Raw genomic sequence first — 18,700 nt, forward strand, 5'->3', positions numbered from 1 at the left:
TCTTTCCCTCAAACTGCCTCTGCAGATTCGGGGCCATGCTTCCCAACATGAGACAGGAGATCTCAATGTCGTCAGTCTGATGCTTCAACCAAACATCCCTGACGGCTCTCGTGGCATTGGCCGCAGACTCTGGTGGTAGAGCCCCTTCCAGGACGTACGACTTCTTATCGTGCTTGAGAATTATTCTCAAGTTACGATACCAGTCCAAGAAGTTCGTCCCGGTGAGCTTATCCTTCTCAAGGATATATCGCATTGTCAAACTCGGTACGCTACTGGTTGACGCCATGTCCTACAGAAAAAAGACAAAACAGAACGAACAAAACAAAGTGCAGATTCTATCAATGATCTACTACCAGCTAGTCCATCATTACTCAACGAAAAAATAGATGCACATACAAGCTATATTCCCATAAAGAAAAATAACCCTACAATAATTTTCTATATGGGACAAAGATCCGTATTTCACATAAGAATGAGTTGTTACATTCAGTCTTACGTTATTCAGGTAGACATCTAATGTCAATCACATCCAATGTGACTCTTAGATCCTTTATGAGACTATGATATCAAATATCATTGTATACTCGTCTCATCTGTACCGTTAAGTCTCAAGTCAAACTCGACAACTTAACCTAAGGTAAACCATATTCAAGCTGTAGGAACCACGATTTCCCACCCTGTCTCACAAAGATAATTCGACACGCTCAGCTTTGGCATGACCCGTGTTACGGATGATCGATGCCTTGACATGCGCTCTAGTAATGGAAGGTACACGCTTAGCATTACATAAAAGGGATTTTCGAAACCACACTTAGATCAAGCATGTACTTTCAAGCTATGAGAACCTCCATTTCTCCATCTTGCCTCACCAAGATAGCACGGCACACCCAGCTTTGGCATGGCCCATGACACGTACGATCGAGGCCTTGACAAGTGCTTTACTCGTAGAGCTCCTAGATCTAACCGGTTTCTGTGCAACGATTGTACAAATCAAATCAAGGATCAACCAGTGTTCCTTGATCAGATGTATTACATAATCCAAATAGACCATCCATTCGATTATGTAATCTCAATCCCGAAGCTCTCACTCAATCAAGCATATCTAATATCTTGATTAAGTTACATGCATTCATTCACTATGGATCATCCAAACGAACGAATCATGCTATTCTGAATCACAGTTGATCGGGTTAAGCAACGATTGCTCAAACCAGATGCCGAAACGAAGAACCAAAAATTTTGGTCTTACTCGGGATGTGGACCGATCGGTCCAGGTCTGGACCCGATCGGTCTACGCGAATCGATCTCCAAGTCCAGCACGGTCCAGACCTTTCGGTCTGACCATCCAGACCGATCGGTCCACGAGTGTGGACCGTTCAGTCTGGACCTGTCAGTCCAACCGACACGCGAAATCCTAGACCGATTGGTCCAGAGGACCAGACCGATCGGTCTAGTCGAAAACGTGATCAGATCTCGTTTTCATCGTTTCTACCCCGTTTCACACCCGAATTCGACCCGGTTTTCGCCTGCGAACTCAGAATTCAAACCTCTTGCATAGTATGCATGAACAGATGTAGACCGATCGGTCCAGACGTAGACCGATCGGTCCAGAGATAACGTGCAAATGTTGCTCGGTCCGGAAAATGTTCCAGACCGATCGGTCCAGATTGACGACATCAGAATCCACAGGATTCAAAAGGTTAGTTTTCTTCTTGAAGTTCTTCATCGGAACCGGTTTGGTCTGTGGACGGTTCAAAATAGTTTTGAACGTCATTTCCGCTGCACAAGCCCGCGTACTAGATCTGAGCCCGGTTGTGAACCGGTGTGCGAGGATCCCGTGCGATCCAGCAATGTCGTCTGAAAATAGCGATGAAACTTGCGACAGACTGCGACAACTTTGGAAAACCGCACATCCGTCGTTCTTTTGTCGCATTCTGTCGTATTTTTTTAGCTATAGAAAACTATGTCATAATTTACAATTTTTCTTGTAGTGCCTCTTTTATATATATATATTATTCACTTATAATGAGATTTTGAAACTTTTTTTTGAAATTTTGAAAATTTTAAATTTAGGGTTGATTGTATATATATATATAGGGGTGGTTATTGGGCTAATCAATGAAGCAATGAAGACTAGGTTTATTTATAAATTTATTAAATGTTAAATGACTGAGAACCAAGGAAACTTCCGATTTAATTGGCGAAAGAAATAAATAATGTAGAATTAGCTAAGCAAATTCTTTGCTTGTGCCAAATGCATAGTCTAAATATATATACAATGCCTATGGGAACGTGATAATGGCAGTTGTACATTCTCTATTTTGTCATCCACCACCATTCTTTATCACTACAATCTCGCTCCTTAATATAAATTAATTAACCATTTGATATTTATTTATTAAATTTCTATGCGTATACATTCCAATTTGGTCATATGAATCATGAATTTTCTTGACTTTTATGCTGGAATGAAAATAAGTTAACAAAAAAAAAAATTAAATGATCCAAATTGTTATTTGAATGTTTTGGATGCTGAGATTTAATATCTAATTTTGTAATCGTAGTTTTTATATATCCGAATCCGTATTTTGTGGAAAGACGTAAAATATTTCCATAATGTTTCATAAATATTTTATATTTTTAAGAAAATACAAGACCAATTTTTAAAATCTCAAGATTGAGAATAATTTTATAAAGTTTTAACAAATATAAACGAAAATTTTATAATTATGTTGAAAATCTAGGTGTATATAAAACAGAATATCCAAATCTATATCCATATTATTAAAATATTCGACTTGAGATGATATTCACGTGGGGCCGAATAAACAAAGATGGTATTTTGTTTGATATTACAATTTACACCTAAGTTAAACACATCAAAAGCTTAGAATTAATATGCGCAGCTGCCCTAAGACCTATACTTATAGTGTGAGGGCCGTACATCGTAAACCTTATATAGACGTGGAAAAAATAACCTAATCTGAAAATTAGACATCTGCTTTATAACGGGATATAGTTCAGATTTTAATATGTCTAAAATTCGAAATTCAGATTCGAATTGGTATTTTCAATTAAGGTAATTACACGTGATAACCCGAATAATTGAAAATAACCATTATACTTTTGAGTTATTAAAAATTTACAAAAATATCTATCAATATATAATTGTTTTAATCTTTATTTATATTAAAACTATTATTTTATGATCTAATTATTTTGAATATAACTATTGTTTTTAATAATTTTATAAATTGTTTATATGTAATCTATGGATCTGTGAGTTTTTAATCAAAAATATATTAAAAATTCATTGTATTTAGATATGTGTGGTTATGGCTACTCGAAAATTGTATTACATATAATATAATTTGGATATCCAAAGACTAGTTTCAATTTTGGATTTTAAAATAAATAATTCATCGGGTTCGGATACCTAAAAATTTCTGTACACCCATACCTAATTAATTGATTAAGGATTAAAATTTTAATTTCTACGATTGCGTAATACCAATCTGACTTGGGGGATAGATTTTAATTTCTACAATTTCTAGAGGTTGAAATTTTCAAAAACTCCGCGTTACAAAAATTCAATATATACAATATATTATAGTTATCCACATTCGTATTATTTGGCATTTGAGATTCTTACTTTGAATAATAATAAAAAAAAAAATAACGTACCACGATGTTTGATGAATGTGACAGTCAATATTCTATCCTGAAAGACAACCATCCATCCTGTGTCAAAATTTAGACATTTTTCTATTTAAAAATAAATAAACAACTAATTAGTTCAATTTGTGTAGAGGCAATTATGTTGGAGAAGTTTATGGTTTTGATATATGTAAAAAAATATTGCATTAGCTTTTTTATTTAAATCAAAGAAGAAATCTTTATTTACTATTGTAATGTAAATTAGAACATTTTAAAAATGATATTAATACATGGTGATGATGATTGTAGAGAAGGGGTGCCACCTAACCTAAGAAATATATATATATATATATAAATTTTAACTGCGCGTTCATTAAAGTTAAACTGTATTGTAAATAAAAATAAAAATATGAAGTTAATATAAAATAAAATGAATAATAAAAAACTGAAAGTCAAAGCTAGCTTGAGATGCGTCCTAGAGTGTATAATACAAATACTAAAACCTTGAGAGAATGAAATTGACTTTGGCACTTGAAATCTGAAAGCAAACAGACCAAAAAAAAAAAGGAAGAGGAAGAAGATGAAGATGAAGACGAAGACGAAGAAGCTACTGATGAAGGCAAAGAAGATTCTTCTCCTCCAAGTTCAAGAACACGTAGAGAGGAAGATGAACGTGAGGAGGTACACATATACATATATATGCATATATATATATAGGGCTTGTTATACAGCATGTGTGTGTGTATATATAAACGTGTATATATATAACTCATATGGATCGATATGTGTACGAGGTTCAGCTGTTGCAGCTACACATGGAGATGGAACGTGTGAAAGAAGAGAACACGAAGCTGAGAAAACTGGTAGACCAAAAGCTTCAAGATTACCGTCATCTCGAGATGAAATTCCCCGTTATCGATCATACGGATAACAAGGTTAAACAAAAATATATAATCTTGTCCATATACATATATGCATATATATATATACATATAGATCTTGATGTTCTTGATCTACGTTCATGTCGCAAAGGACCTTCCGAACTTTCTTGGACTGCAAGGCTTCCATTCGCTCGGTACAGGTAGGGGAAGAAAGAGAATACCGGATGAGGAGGAGGATGACGAAGGCCGAGGAGGTGATTTAGGGCTTTCGCTTTCTCTGCAATCAAACAGGAAATTCGAAGAGGCCAGAGATCTTAACGACCATAGCAATAAGAACAAGGAACCTTATCAGAAACTATACAACAGTAACCTTCTTCAGGCAGGGGACAACGCTTCACGTCTTGTCGCGTCTTCTCCTGCAAATAGGAAGGCAAGAGTTTCTGTAAGAGCAAGATGCGAGACTGCAACTGTGAGTTTCATTTCAGCGTATATATATATATATATATATAACCAAATTCTTGTTGAAGATTCATGAAATATATAGCATAGGATTGCTGTGACTGATAACAATTATGGGTCTAAGCAGATGAATGATGGGTGTCAATGGAGGAAGTACGGCCAAAAAACCGCTAAAGGAAATCCATGTCCACGAGCTTATTACCGTTGCACGGTGGCTCCGGGATGTCCGGTTAGAAAACAGGTATATATTACAATTGTAATAACCATATACCAATGTGTGTATATGTGTGTGTGTATATAGTATTTTTTGATGAATCTTTTACATTTTCGGATAATTGGATGAAGGTACAAAGATGCTTAGAGGACATGTCGATACTTATAACAACGTACGAAGGAACACACAACCATCCACTTCCTGTGGGAGCGACAGCAATGGCTTCCACGACCTCCACGGCCTCCAATTCACCATTCTTGCTACTCGACTCAAGTGACTCTCTCTCAGAAGGAGGCTCTTCCACTTACACCAACCTCTCTCGTCTCTCTTCCTTTCCTCCTCCTCCGGCTCGGGTCATCGAATCTTCTTCTTCCTCTTTTTCTCCATATGGCGACCCGAACATGAGGAGCTTGAAATTCAGCGACCCGTCAAGGTCAAGAAACAGGCTGAGTTGGTTGATGGGGAAGGCCGGAGAAGAGAAGAAGTCGTCGGAAAGTGTGAGTACCGCCATTGTTTCTGATCCCAATTTTAGTGAAGCTGTCGCAGCAGCCATCAGCTCTCTTGTCAACAAGGAATGATTTGGGTGGAATGGACCAATAGCAGTTTGTCTGTTAGTCATTTACCTTCGGTCTGTCTAAATTCTTTTTTTATTTGCATACAAATAAACAGTCCATTTTCTCATTCTTTTCTTAAATAATATATGTATATACACACATACATACATAAACAAGAATCCGACATGGGCTTTCAGATTCATGGAACAAAAAGTTGAAAAGGGACACTGCAAGATGTGGGTACAACAATTAGAATTGTACCAAATTAAGGGCAAGAACAAAACAACCGAGACGACAGGGACGTACACAGCAAGAGTGGAAATATGATACAAGACCACATCAAAGACATGAAAGCGAAACACCGATCACAGATCCAGTTTCAAACGCGAAACTTGTAACCACACACCAGACATCGTAAAAACTTCATCTAGAGCTCGTCTTTTTTTCTCGTTCCTTCACGACCCGAGAGAGATCAGAGATGGTCAAAACACTCAGCACAAAGTCTGCACCTTTCTTCTTTATCATGTCCAGGCCGCCGTAGATATGTCTTTGGTGCTGTGGAAAGAATCAGATTTCTACAAACTTTGCAATGGTTGGTTCCTTCTACACTGGCTTCTTAGGGATTTACTTACAGGTAAGGGAGATTTTTCGAGACTTTGGACAAAACCCAGAATGTGTATGCTGAATCTGAACCCACAGATCCTCCCACCAGTCACCCCAAAGGCTCTTGCTTCATGTGGACACCCCTCGATATGGTGTTGAATGACATTGGCTGAGCATACGGAACAAAATCGATCAGGTAATCATAAATTCCCGGCAAAAGCATCATGGAAGGGAAATGTTTCATATCGGCCTACCAGAGTGGTATTAGTCAATACACCACTGGCAAGATCCTCGTTAACTGAGACCGGCAATGGTGGCATATGGCTCATGATGCCAGGTATATTACTCATACTGCCAAATACCAAAGTTAACAATAAAAGATCCAGTCAACGATCGGCATTCACCGAACAAGCAATAAAGGATGATGGTAAAGCATTGAAGTACTCGTTAACGACGGTTATAAGGTTGTTCCTTGTCTGGCAAAACAGTTGTAGGTTATCCTGTAACTGCCCACAGAAGTGTTCCTGGATTAGTATGATGATGACTTACTCTGGTAACAAAGCTTTTGCGTTCACATAAACCCGATAACGAAAAACTTACCTTATATAAGGACAGGTTAGCTCTAATCTGACTAAAAGCTCGTACGTTCTGTTCTAAGAGACGTATGGCATTGCCACTTAAATCTGAGACAAGAGAACGGACAAGCTAAATGAGCATGTATTTCTAGACAAGAGACAACCTTTTCAGTACAACGGTCTTCGGAATTACTATGTCAACAAAACCAAGCAGCCGAAATTTGAACTTTGACAAGAATGAATGATTCAGGAGTTAACTATCTCCTTTACAAGATGTGGCCTTCAAAGTTATGATCTCATAAAACCCTACTTGTAACCACACAAGGTGAAGAGAAAGCAGGACATTACACAACATTACAATATCGGCTTCTTCAAACTAGAAAGAAGCAGACAATGTTGAAGCCTTCAAAATAACGCCTTTTTTTTTTGTTTAAAAGGAAACATATTCTTACTCATCCCCCACAGAGAAGAGACAAGAGGAAGATACCTTACCTCCATTGTAATAAAAACACCTAAGCAACTTAAGGCCATTATCTCTAGAGCCGAAAAAACAAGACAAGGAGCCAAGTAGTGATTAGTTTTTGCCTCCTCTTCCGAGAGAAAAAACACAATATGATAGGATTACTTCTGAATGAAACTGAAAACTAAAAGACCCGAGTGGAGAAGTTAAGATGGGAATGTTTTGGATTAAAGATAGATTACTAACCTTTGCTCGTAATATGTTCATTCGAGCTTGCATGGTGTGGCATTGAGAAAGGGTATGAAGCCATGTGATGAGGCAGAGTAGAAGGTAAGTTCACCTTTGAAGACAAACCCAACGTCTTGCCCTGAAAATGCATAACCTTTTGAGTTCATTGGCGTTTCTAAAAGCACTTCTTAAACTGTTATTCAAGAGCAGCACCCTAGGAGCTGGCCTGTAATTGTAATGATCCAAACATTCAAGGAACAAATCCAACATACCTTGCTAGAACTAATCTTCCTTCCACCTTTAAGTTCTTCGGCTCTTCTTCTATTTCTCTGCCCAAAATAATTTTATCGATTTAATAGTTGAAACCAAAGGCTAAAGGATCAGTTTGCATCCTGCAGATCACAAGAAGAAGAGTCTGCTCTAAACTGCATATGAAAAGAACTTTTTATGTTCCTCACACTCATCCATAAGACTCAAAGAATTCAGTGTTAAATCAATCGACGGCTGGATCCGGGTTCTAAAGCAAAATCTAGCAGAAACTAATCCAAGAGAGACAGTGTTTCATTTTGTCTATGCAGCATCAAGATCCACTCAAAGAATTTCCCCAGAGGTTGTAAGTTTCGGACCATCAACACTGTTCTTTGATCACAGAACGTAATCAAAGCTTCAAAGGGCATAGAAAGAAAACAGAGCTCACCGTCATCCACCTACACCGCAAGGCAACATCCCGAACAGTTTTTTCGGGTAAAGTAGCTGCGATTTTGATGTACTTCATAACTGGGTGCTTGTCTTTATACCTGCGTACATTGTTGTCCGGTTTAAGTCAAATGCCCTGAATCTATTTCCACTCAGTTTTCAAAGTTAAACCAAAGAGGAAAACACTCACTTTTCAAATCCTTCCACTAATCTGTATTGTTCCTCTGCAGACCATTCGCTGGCCAGAGAGGAATCTATCTTGAGCCCGGGAACAGGATCCATGAGCAGAGAAGAAGCCGAAGAGTTTCCAGATTGAATCAATCCAGGAGGAGCGGCATTGGTCACATTCAGATCGGAGATTGCTCCCGACATGCCACTGCTCAGACCGAAGTAAACCCCCATCGGGATCATCTCAGACGTGCTGTTCACGGCTCCGGATTGGAAATTAATGGCGTGACGGCTCATCATAGAACTCAGAGTTCCATCTTGTCGGAATCCAGAGTTGGACTGAGTGTAGCCAATTTTGTGATGGAATGAAACCCTAACACCGCAATACAACCTTAAGGCTTAAACCCCCATTAAAAATCACCACCACCACCCTCCAAAAATATACCACTAAACAAACCGCCTTCCACTCAGATTCGAAATCGAAAAAGTTACGAGCTTCCCCCAGAAATCAAAATACCCAGATAAAGAAGAACTCATAAATCTGAGCTTTCGGACATGAAAACATCATGGTTTTACCGAAGATCCAGAGAAAAACCAAAACCCAGGATTCCTCAGGAGCGGCGAAAAACAGAAATCACAAGATAGAGACAAACCTCAAAGAAACAGAATCAGAGGATTTTTACACTATGGAAGAAAATCCCCCAACAGCAAGGAGAGTTCGCCTAGTCTGTCCGCAGACTTTTTTCTCTTTTTTTTTCAAAAAAAAAAAAATCTATCACTAACCCAACATTGTTTACCAACTTCTTTCTTTCTTTCTTTTCCCCAAATTCTTTTTTCCAGGAATCGCTTTTTATTAACTTTCTCTCTCGCTCTCTCTCTCTCTTCTCTCCCCCTAGAGAGACATTGAGAAGAGCAGCGAGCTCATCTCTGCCTGGGAGAAAAGCTTAGGACAAATACAAAAAACAAAAGTATGTTCCCCTGTTTGGCCTTTTTTTCATTATCTTTACACATCTTCTACTTTCCTCCATTTTCCTGGAAAAACGAGACACCATAATGATGAGAACCTACACACCAAAAATATGCATAACTTTTTTTTTATCTTGTCATTTTAAAACACAAAGATGGGTTTTGACCGAAAGGCAAATGGAATCCAAAACATGAGGTTCCTCTCTCTGGAACAAGGAACATATTCACTGGATTCGTTGAGATTTTAATTTATTTATTTATTTGGTTTTTGTAATTTAAAAAAACAAACAGGTAAAGACAATAATGGTTGGCAGATCTTGGAATTCAGCAACAGTGCGAATCCCAATAACAAAGCATTTGATGCCTTTCTTCGGACCCCTCTCTCCACCTTTCCTTTTGGCACACTTCTTTATTCCTCAAAAAAAAAAATATCAAATATATGTTGTTCATTACAAAAATATTAAATTTGGTATCTAAAGAATTCAGATTTTCATATACAAGCAGGCTAGCAGCAGCCCATCAAGCTGAAAAATCTATGCTGTAATGGGTTGTATTTTCTTTTATTTTAATACACATGGAGCAAAAGTATATATACGTTTAATGTTTGTGTGCAAGAGAGTTGATGTTTATATAAACATGAAACACCAATTTTAGAGAGAGGTTATGCTTTAAAGTATATTCTTCTCTCACAGAGGACAAAGACAATGCAGGATATGCGATATGAGTATGACACTTGCATCCTCCTCCCAAGATCTGTCCTAACTTCCCAGCTCAGTCAATGCCGGCTTCCATTACCCGAACCGCCTAACCAATACAAAATCTGGCCGGTTAAGCCAAAACCGGGCCCAGAATGATCAAGGGCATGTGTTTACGGTCAATCTCTTTCACATTCTTTCCAGACTTCACTCAGAAGTGAGCAGAGACGACAAGGGTGTTGTAAACAGGATGTGTAAAACACATACAACTCTCTGAAAGGTCATAAGTAATGTAAATCTTTGAATCCAACTCGTACCATAAAAGAGGATGCTAATCGCTGCAAAAGATGCAAATGATATGAAGCCAACAGGGACGAATTGGTTTCATACATCACAAACCCAACAATGGGATATGAAAATGGACAAGTAAGCTTCATTTGGGTAGAGAGATGGAACTGTACAGGGGAAAAATACACAACAACACAAAGATTACATTGTAATGATCATGTTTTACCTTGTCATCCAACGGCTATGCAATCCATTAGATCTTCAATCACACGCCTAGGTTCTTGTAAGTTGGTGAATGAAGTCTTATCTTTCATACATGAAGTGATTCTTATCCTATAGTTACCAAGAACTTCAATCAATGTTCAAAGAGGCGTCACTTTCCATATTACAAATTTAAGCACAGAATAACTGCAATGACGACTGCGTTTCTGGAACCGCTTTTCCATAACTTCTTCTGCATCAATTGAGTATTTTGAGTCACCAAAATCAACACTATCGAGTGCACCCATTGCTCTTGAATCTCACCCTTGCATACACCTTTGTGGGCTTAACTGAAAATCTTTGCCGTTCATCTCTCAACACGACTTGCTCTGCTAACCTTGAATTGGAATTATGAGACTCAGCATTCTGCTTCTCAGTACCTTTGATATCCTTAGAACCTTTCTCCTGTTCCACCCCTTTCTTCTGAAAGCCAGAGCTCTGCTTCTCTCCAACTTTACCATTCCTCCATCTCTTCCTCACATACAAATTCATCAATCTCGTTGAACATCTCTCCTGCCCTTTAATCGCCGTTGCCTCCATTTTCCTAAAGCAGTCATTCGTGATCCACAAATATTTGCCACTCCGCCATCTATTCTTTACATACACATTTAAACATCTAGTTGTAGAGGTTTCGCTTCGATCAATTAACTTTTCTTCGGGATTTTTCGCACTTAGACTTTGATTCAAAGGGTCCATTTCCACTTCAGGATGCAAATTTCTATACTGCCCAGATTCAAAACTATCCCCTCCATCCTTTTCCAAATCCAACACAGTATGATCCAACTCTATAGCATTCATCTCCGCGATGGTTTTCCTCAAACCCATTTCCCTCAATATCACTGGTTCGACGTTCTTTCCATCTATACAAATACCTCTGTTCACGTCCAATGGTTTCAGACTCATCCCGTGTTGACAAACGACCCTACTCGTCGAAATCGGTCTCTTTCTCGCTATCGATATAGGAACCCAACAATCCACACAAATGAAAAAATCCTTACCGGGGAGCGAATTACAAGAACACACCGGCACAGTTCTGTAGTGCTGAAAACAAGAACTATGCAAAGATCGATCACATTGACAGCAACGAACACAATCCTCCATTGACGCGTCTCCAAAGCAGTAAGAACAAATCTTCGAAGACTCTACACGGACAAGGCATTTTCTGCACAAAAGAACAACACGCCATTCGCTGTACAGTAACCGGATTCGCCCCTTACCTTCGCAGGAGTCGACCCGGAAGCCGCAGGCTCGGCATTCGGACACATTGGGCAAGTCTCTCGTCTTCTTCGGACCATCGGAGGTCAGACGCATGTACTGTTCGTCTCCGGCCACTTTCGGTCCGTTCTCCGGCGGATTTGATTTCATCTCGGCGAAGGACCATAAGCGAAAGAGACGAGAACTTCGTGGTTTGTTAGGTATTTCACAGAGATCTGATTAGATGCGGTTCTCATACGGTGCAACTGTGGATACGTACGGAATTTGCCACATTTCGAACTTATTCCAAAAACATTTTTGTTCCCTTTTAGAAATGCATTTTAAAATATTATATTTGTTGTTCCTCCTCTTAATGCAACTTAGTAGTATAAAAGTCATTGTAATTTGTACATTAAACTTAAAAACTCGTACAAATTTTTTGAAAATATCATAGGATATGTAATTAAACACAAATATTTATACCCTTATTAAGTTATGAAAGCCACGATGTGGAATATGCTTGTCGTCTGGAATTGTATTGGGTTGGGCCGACAAGAATGTGGGCCTAATGTAGCCCAGTAAATGGGTCTGCTTTCTTACAAAATCCGAGGTGCTTTATGTAAGTTGCTGCATTTTAATATAAACTATCAACTATTAATTAAAAAAATATTGAGAGACGTCAACAGCCAAATATGTTAAATAAGTCATGAAACATGCCCAAAAAGTATTCTGACCTTTTATTTTCGACCTCAAATCAAAAGTTCCAATAACAAAAGCCTATACAATTTTATGAACAAATCGATCATTTAAATACTATTTAAATGTTAATCAATATAAAATTATTATTCTCATATATTTGAAAAAAATCTTCAATAATAAAATAAAAGGGCAAACATAAAAAAAATCTCAAACTTGACTACTTCCTAAAATTTAATCCTACAACTCTTTAATTAAAATTCTTAATTTTAAAAACAAAGCAAAAAAGATCATAAAAGGAGGCAACACAAACTACCGTTAAAACACAAATATTTTTTATTTATCTTATATATTAAATCAATTAGTTATAATTAGAGAGTTATGTATACTCAACAAATCTTTAAAAAATTATTAACTACGTAAATAAAAATATAAACCTATAAATTATATAAAAATTGAACTATGATCAAGATAAATGATCTCCATATATTCACACACAACTTTTTTTTGGGTGAAAATGTGATTTATATTAAAAAAACTAAAGAATTACAACAAGTCTAATGATCGTTTACAAGAACAACCATAAATCGTATACAAATGATGAGGAACCCATGGAAAAGTGGTCAAAAGATATGAACGATCACTACATCGTATTCTTTCTACGACCTGCGGATGTCGCGTGTTAGATAACCCCAATCTTCAAGTATAGAGGATCTCACGTCGGAGGCTCGTATTTGATAGAGGAAAGTATATTCCGCATTGTGCGGTCTATTTTCCACCTGATGATGGCTACCGTTCGGGTTTTTTGCCGAAAGATTCGGTGATTTTTCTCTTTTCATACTTCGTAAACTACAAGCTAGAGAAGCCTCTTAGCAATGAATTTTCTGTTGCGGCTAGTGTCGTTCGTCGATGGGTTGATCCAATTCACGCAGGCTGCTGGATTCCGCGGTGGGTGAGACCAACACAGGCTTGCATAATAGCTCCAAACCTGTTCGCTAAATCTGCAATCAAAGAACAAGTGCAAGTGTGACTCGTCCTCTATTCCGCATAAACAACATGTTGGGTCTGTCACCACCCCCATCGATATAAGCGGTCTTTGGTAGGTAATCTGCCAAGCATAACCTGCCAAAGGAGAATAGCATGTCTCGGTATACATCGCGGCTATCAGACTATTGAATGCCAAGTTACCGTTTTCTTGATGGTTTTGATATGGTGCCAGGTTCTTGAAGTAAAGAAGCAAGGCCTATAATCATTTTCATTGTATTTCCAAAGGATTTGATCGGGACCTGCATCAGCCGTGGGTGGAGTGGTGGTAGAAAGGTGCATGAGGATCTGCTGGAAGCCTTAAATCTGTTGTTTCAAATATTTGACATAATCAAACAATATACCATAGATTTTAGGTTATATGAAAAATTAGATTAAGAATTTATCTTATTAGAGAATTATAGACCTGAGAAATCCAAAATTTGTTAAGAAAAGTGCAATATTGTGATAGGAAAAAAAAATGGCTCCAATGATAAAAGAAAAAATGGTTCGGGATGTGAAAGGAACCAAAAATGAATTTAAGATGAATTTAGAGTTTTCAATTATGTTATTTATAAGAAGGATAGTAAATTTTAGGATTTATAAATTAAAAAAATGGAGACTAAAAAAATAAATGAAAAATGGTTTTTTTGTCACATCTGTTTGTGGTCTCTGTTTATGTTTTTTTCTTTGTTTTTAAAGTTAAAGAATTTTAATTATCCAACTTAAAATGTGATATTTAATTTTGGTAAGAAAAATCCCTAAAAAACCTCGAACTTACAAAAAAAAATATACAAATAAATCTTCAAATTTGTAACTGTCATTTAAACTCCAAACTTGTAATATGTAAATGAATAAAACCTCGAACTTGCAAATTGTTTATCTAATAACCCGTTGACCGGTTTGACCACAATTTCAAGTGATCGGAAATCCACATTAGCATGCAAAGCTGATGTCGGCGTATCCACGTAACTAACTTTAAATGATTTTTTGCTCCAAACCAAGTTTATTTACTCTCAAACCGGATTAAATTTCGACCCAAAAAATGATGATGTGGCAAAAAATAATTTAAAATTGGTTACGTGGACACAGTGATATCAGCTTTTCGGACTAACGTAGATTTTCGATCGCCTGAAATTGTGATCAAAATGGTCAATAGTTTATTAGAGCAACAATTTGCAAGTTCAAGGTTTTATTCAGTTACATGTTGCAAGTTTGGGTTTTAAATAATAACTTTACAAGTTGGAAGTTTATTAGTATATTTTTGGGACAATGACAAAAAAAAAATATGAACTTTGTATATTTGGCAAATAAATACACAAACTTTCATTTTGGTAATAAAATACTCAACTTTTATATTTTTAGCATAAATCTCCACGAACAATAACAACGTCAAAAAAATAACGAAACTATCAATACGTCATGTACAGTTATATATAAATATCATATAATTTGTTTAATAAAACCAGGTCATTAATTATATTTAAAAAATTTATTATTAATATTGTTTAGTGATTTTGTTTTTTGATGTTCAAAACATAATATATATGGAAAGTGGAATCCTTGAAATGCAAATATATTATGTTTTGAACATCAAAAGACAAAATCACTAAACAAGGTTTATAATAAATTCACTAATCATATATATTATGTTTTGAATATCAAAAAACAAAGTCACTAAACAAGCTTAATAATAAATTCACTAAACATAATTAATGACATGGTTGTTGAAATAGGAAAATAAATATGTGATTGAAGGAAATATTGATTTTAAGATATGATTAGAAATAATAATGGACATAATATTATATCAAATATTGTGTATCGATCTTATTTATTTCTATTTTCTTTTTATTTGTCTCATAGTTTTTCTATAAATATGTGAGTCATTTTCATTGTAATTCAACAAGAAGAAAAAGAGATGTAGCAATAAAAGTAATTTCGTTCCTTTCTATTTATCTTATTTTATTTCCGCATTTTATTTTTCTACATGGTATCAGAGCCTGGTTCGATCTGCTCTATATCTTCTTTTTTTTTTCTCAATCTTTTTTTTTTAGTTTTGGATGTTCATATATCCAAATCGTTCAAATAGGAGTAAAAATCCCAAAATCAAACGAGGTGCTGTGACAAAAAGAAGTCAAACCTAAAAACTCTAAGATCAAGCGAGGTGCTATGACAAAAAGAGTTAAAGGTAGAACTTCAAAGTCAAGCGAAGTGATTTGAACATGGGTAATATTCTCTAAAAGAACTAAATTTGGTGTTTATGGATTTTTCAAAAGACAATGAAAATGTCTATGGATTTTTATCGTATTATCTTTTCAAGATTGTTTTTTGCATTCTTTCAAAATCAATCTTGAGGGAGAATGTTGAAATAGAAAAATAAATATGTGATTGAAGAAAATATTGATTTTAAGATATTATTAGAAATAATAATGGACATAATATTATATCAAATATTGTGTATCGATCTTATTTATTTCTATTTTCTTTTTATTTGTCTCATAGTTTTCCTATAAATATGTGAGTCATTTTCATTGTAATTCAACAAGAAGAAGAAGAGATGTAGCAATAAAAGTAATTTCGTTCCTTTCTATTTATCTTATTTTATTTCTGCATTTTATTTTTCTACAATGGTTTTATTAAACAAATGATATGATATTTATATACAACTGTACATGATGTATTGATGGTTTTGTTATTTTTTTTACGTCGTTACTGTTCGTGGAGGTTTGCACTAAAAATATAAAAGTTAGTATATTTTATTACCAAAATGAAAGTTTGTGTATTTATTTGCCAAATACACAAAATTCATGTGTTTTTTTACCATTGTCCCTATATTTTTTTCGCAAGTTCGAGGTTTTTTAGAGTTTTTTTTTTCTTTTTAGTAAATGGTAAAGTTTGAGATTTTTTCTTTGTTTATCCCTAAAATAAATTATAAAAACAAAATGAATTTATTAAATATGCAAATTTAGAAAATTAGAAATATAGAATTGTCTTCAAATAAAGTAGGGTTCCTATACAAATCGCTCTCTAGAAGGGCTCTGCTTATTATTTGCATATATCTAAGATAAAATACCCATTTTTTGGTAATCTAGTGTCATGGATTCAGTTGAAGACTAATCTCGGAATCGAGACCAAACTATATGATTGGAATTACGCTTTCGTCCCGAATTTAAGACTCAAATTTCGAACGAAATAAATATTTTGCATCTTTATTTTAGCGGTTAGACTATCCAAATTAGATTGAAATGCGTTTTAAAAAGTTTATCTATTTTTTTTTGTTATAAATCAAATACATAATTATTGTGGTTACTAGTCGGTTTTCTCTCTCCCAGACTCGCCGAAACCCTAGACTCCCATCTTTCCCACCGGTCGGCCCACTGCCGGCCGGAAAAAAACCCACCGGAAAGGCCCACTGCCGCCCGGGAGAATGCCACCACAACTCCGCTCCTCTTCTGCTGCCTCCACCCCCTTCCTCCCCTCCCATCTTCCGTTTTCCAGACTGGCGAAGGCCAACCTGGTCTTCTCCCCTATCCGTCTTCTCCTCAATCGAGGCATCTGGTGCAAGCGGAGGTAGCCCCGAGCTCTCCGAACGCCCAACCTCTCCGGGAACCACCGTTGGTCTCCGGTTTCCACTCATCCGTGCCGAATATGGGCGACAGCGCTGAGAAAGGCAGGGCTAACCAACTGCAGCAGCTTCCCACAGAGGGAAGCATGGCGGATCCGAGTGCAGACACCAAAGCGTTGGGAGACGCAGATCTGCCGCCGACAGTGGAATCAGGTAGTTCTTCATCTACCTGGAGCAAGCTCTTGCAGAACTCAATCCGCACCCTGTGGAAAGTAGGAACTCCAAAAACCCATCCCTCTGGCATTCCAATGGTTCAATTTACCCCGGACATGCTTCAAGCAGCGAAAGGCGAATGGGAGGAATTCATCATAGGGCAGTTTTACGGCAAGCCGCCAACGATGGGTAAAATTATCGGTGTTGTGAATGCTATTTAGGCGAAGGGAGGACCACGAATACGTGTCCATTCCATGGGAAGGGGAACATTCCTCTTCAAAATTCTAAGCATCAGATTGAAGTCCGACATACTGAAGAAATTTTTTTGGTATATTGGTGATTGTCCTATGTATATTTCAGTCTGGGACCCGCTGCATAAACCGGAAAAACCTGCGCTAGTTTATGTCCCGACCTGGGTGACTTTCTCTAATCTACCAGAGAAGTTATTTGATAGAGATAGTCTCAGTAGACTTGCCACTTGTGTTGGAGAACCCCTCTACTGTTAGAAAGACTATGAATACAGCGGGAAAGAACAACAAAATCAATGAAATCGAAATAAAAACGTAAGAACCCGGATATAATCTTCTAGGCGTGATTTCACTTTCCTAAAACGTTATTCCCTCCCCACCGAGCAAAGGAGAATCCCGAGAATACGTTTAGAGATACAAAGAAGACCAACAACGATTGATCTGCTCCTCAAATGTTGCCCGAAACAGAAAAACCCGAGAAAGAAGATGAACAGTAAAAGATGGAGAAGAAGTAGCAAGTTTCTTCACCAACAAGGCTCACAAATCTCTCAAAAATCAATTAGATTTCATCCTTTTTATGTTCAGACGTCTAGGAATGTTTTTAACACTCCAAAAGTCAAAAGGTGCAAAGATAGGGAAGTTTTTCCGAACAGACACGATTTTTCATTCATTTTGAACAACTCAGAAAAATCAGGCGGGTCGCTCATTTTCCGAGCGGTCGCTCATTTTCCAGTTTTGTTCATCAGAGAAAATGAGCTACCCGCTCATTTTCCTGACCGGTCGCTCATTTTCCAAGCGGTCGCTCATTTTCCGAGCGGTCGCTCATTTTCCCCAGTTTTGTTCATCAGAGAAAATGAGCTACCCGCTCATTTTCCTGAGCGGTCGCTCATTTTCCGAGCGGTCGCTCATTTTTTGAGCGGTCGCTCATTTTTTCCAGTTTTGTTTTATCGGAAAAAACGAGCCAAACGAGCCACCTTCAATATCTTCCGACTAATCCTTAACACTTAACCAATTCACGACACGTCTTTTACAAGCATTTTACTCCTCCACCAC

The 18,700-nt window shown here is 37.0% G+C and overlaps 2 protein-coding genes across 9 annotated transcripts in view; one reads left to right on the plus strand and one right to left on the minus strand.

Moving 5' to 3' along the window:
* The window catches only part of LOC104809800 (probable WRKY transcription factor 9), a 20,918-nt gene extending 14,990 nt beyond the window's left edge, over nucleotides 1–5,928 (plus strand). The window contains exons 2-6 of the mRNA XM_010535878.1: nucleotides 4,225–4,338; nucleotides 4,458–4,592; nucleotides 4,690–5,007; nucleotides 5,125–5,238; nucleotides 5,343–5,928. Of these exons, the coding sequence (XP_010534180.1) occupies nucleotides 4,225–4,338; nucleotides 4,458–4,592; nucleotides 4,690–5,007; nucleotides 5,125–5,238; nucleotides 5,343–5,789 (1,128 nt within the window). The 3' untranslated portion in view covers nucleotides 5,790–5,928. The remainder of the gene's footprint in view (nucleotides 1–4,224; nucleotides 4,339–4,457; nucleotides 4,593–4,689; nucleotides 5,008–5,124; nucleotides 5,239–5,342) is intronic.
* A 35-nt stretch (nucleotides 5,929–5,963) lies between these two features.
* On the minus strand, nucleotides 5,964–12,160 carry LOC104809794. Of its 8 annotated transcripts, none has more exons than XR_002024047.1 (10): nucleotides 11,704–12,134; nucleotides 8,518–9,868; nucleotides 8,329–8,428; nucleotides 7,904–7,960; nucleotides 7,650–7,770; nucleotides 6,969–7,051; nucleotides 6,813–6,874; nucleotides 6,623–6,719; nucleotides 6,398–6,537; nucleotides 5,964–6,320 (listed from the first exon to the last, which is right to left on the minus strand). XR_002024047.1 is itself a non-coding variant. In XM_010535871.2 (10 exons), the coding sequence occupies exons 3-10, from the start codon at nucleotides 8,793–8,795 to the stop codon at nucleotides 6,478–6,480; spliced, it is 858 nt and encodes a 285-aa protein (XP_010534173.1). In that variant the 5' UTR covers nucleotides 8,796–8,868; nucleotides 9,149–9,868; nucleotides 11,704–12,134; the 3' UTR covers nucleotides 5,964–6,477. The 8 variants fall into 8 exon arrangements, 5 of the variants coding, with proteins under 5 accessions (XP_010534173.1, XP_019057685.1, XP_019057684.1 ...); XM_010535871.2 differs by having other exon boundaries at nucleotides 5,964–6,537; nucleotides 8,518–8,868; nucleotides 9,149–9,868; XM_019202140.1 differs by having other exon boundaries at nucleotides 5,964–6,537; nucleotides 6,813–6,868; nucleotides 11,704–12,135.
* Nucleotides 12,161–18,700: the final 6,540 nt, after the last annotated feature.

This window comes from Tarenaya hassleriana, unplaced genomic scaffold (assembly GCF_000463585.1).
Source record: "Tarenaya hassleriana unplaced genomic scaffold, ASM46358v1 Cleome166, whole genome shotgun sequence".
Lineage (NCBI taxonomy): Eukaryota > Viridiplantae > Streptophyta > Magnoliopsida > Brassicales > Cleomaceae > Tarenaya > Tarenaya hassleriana.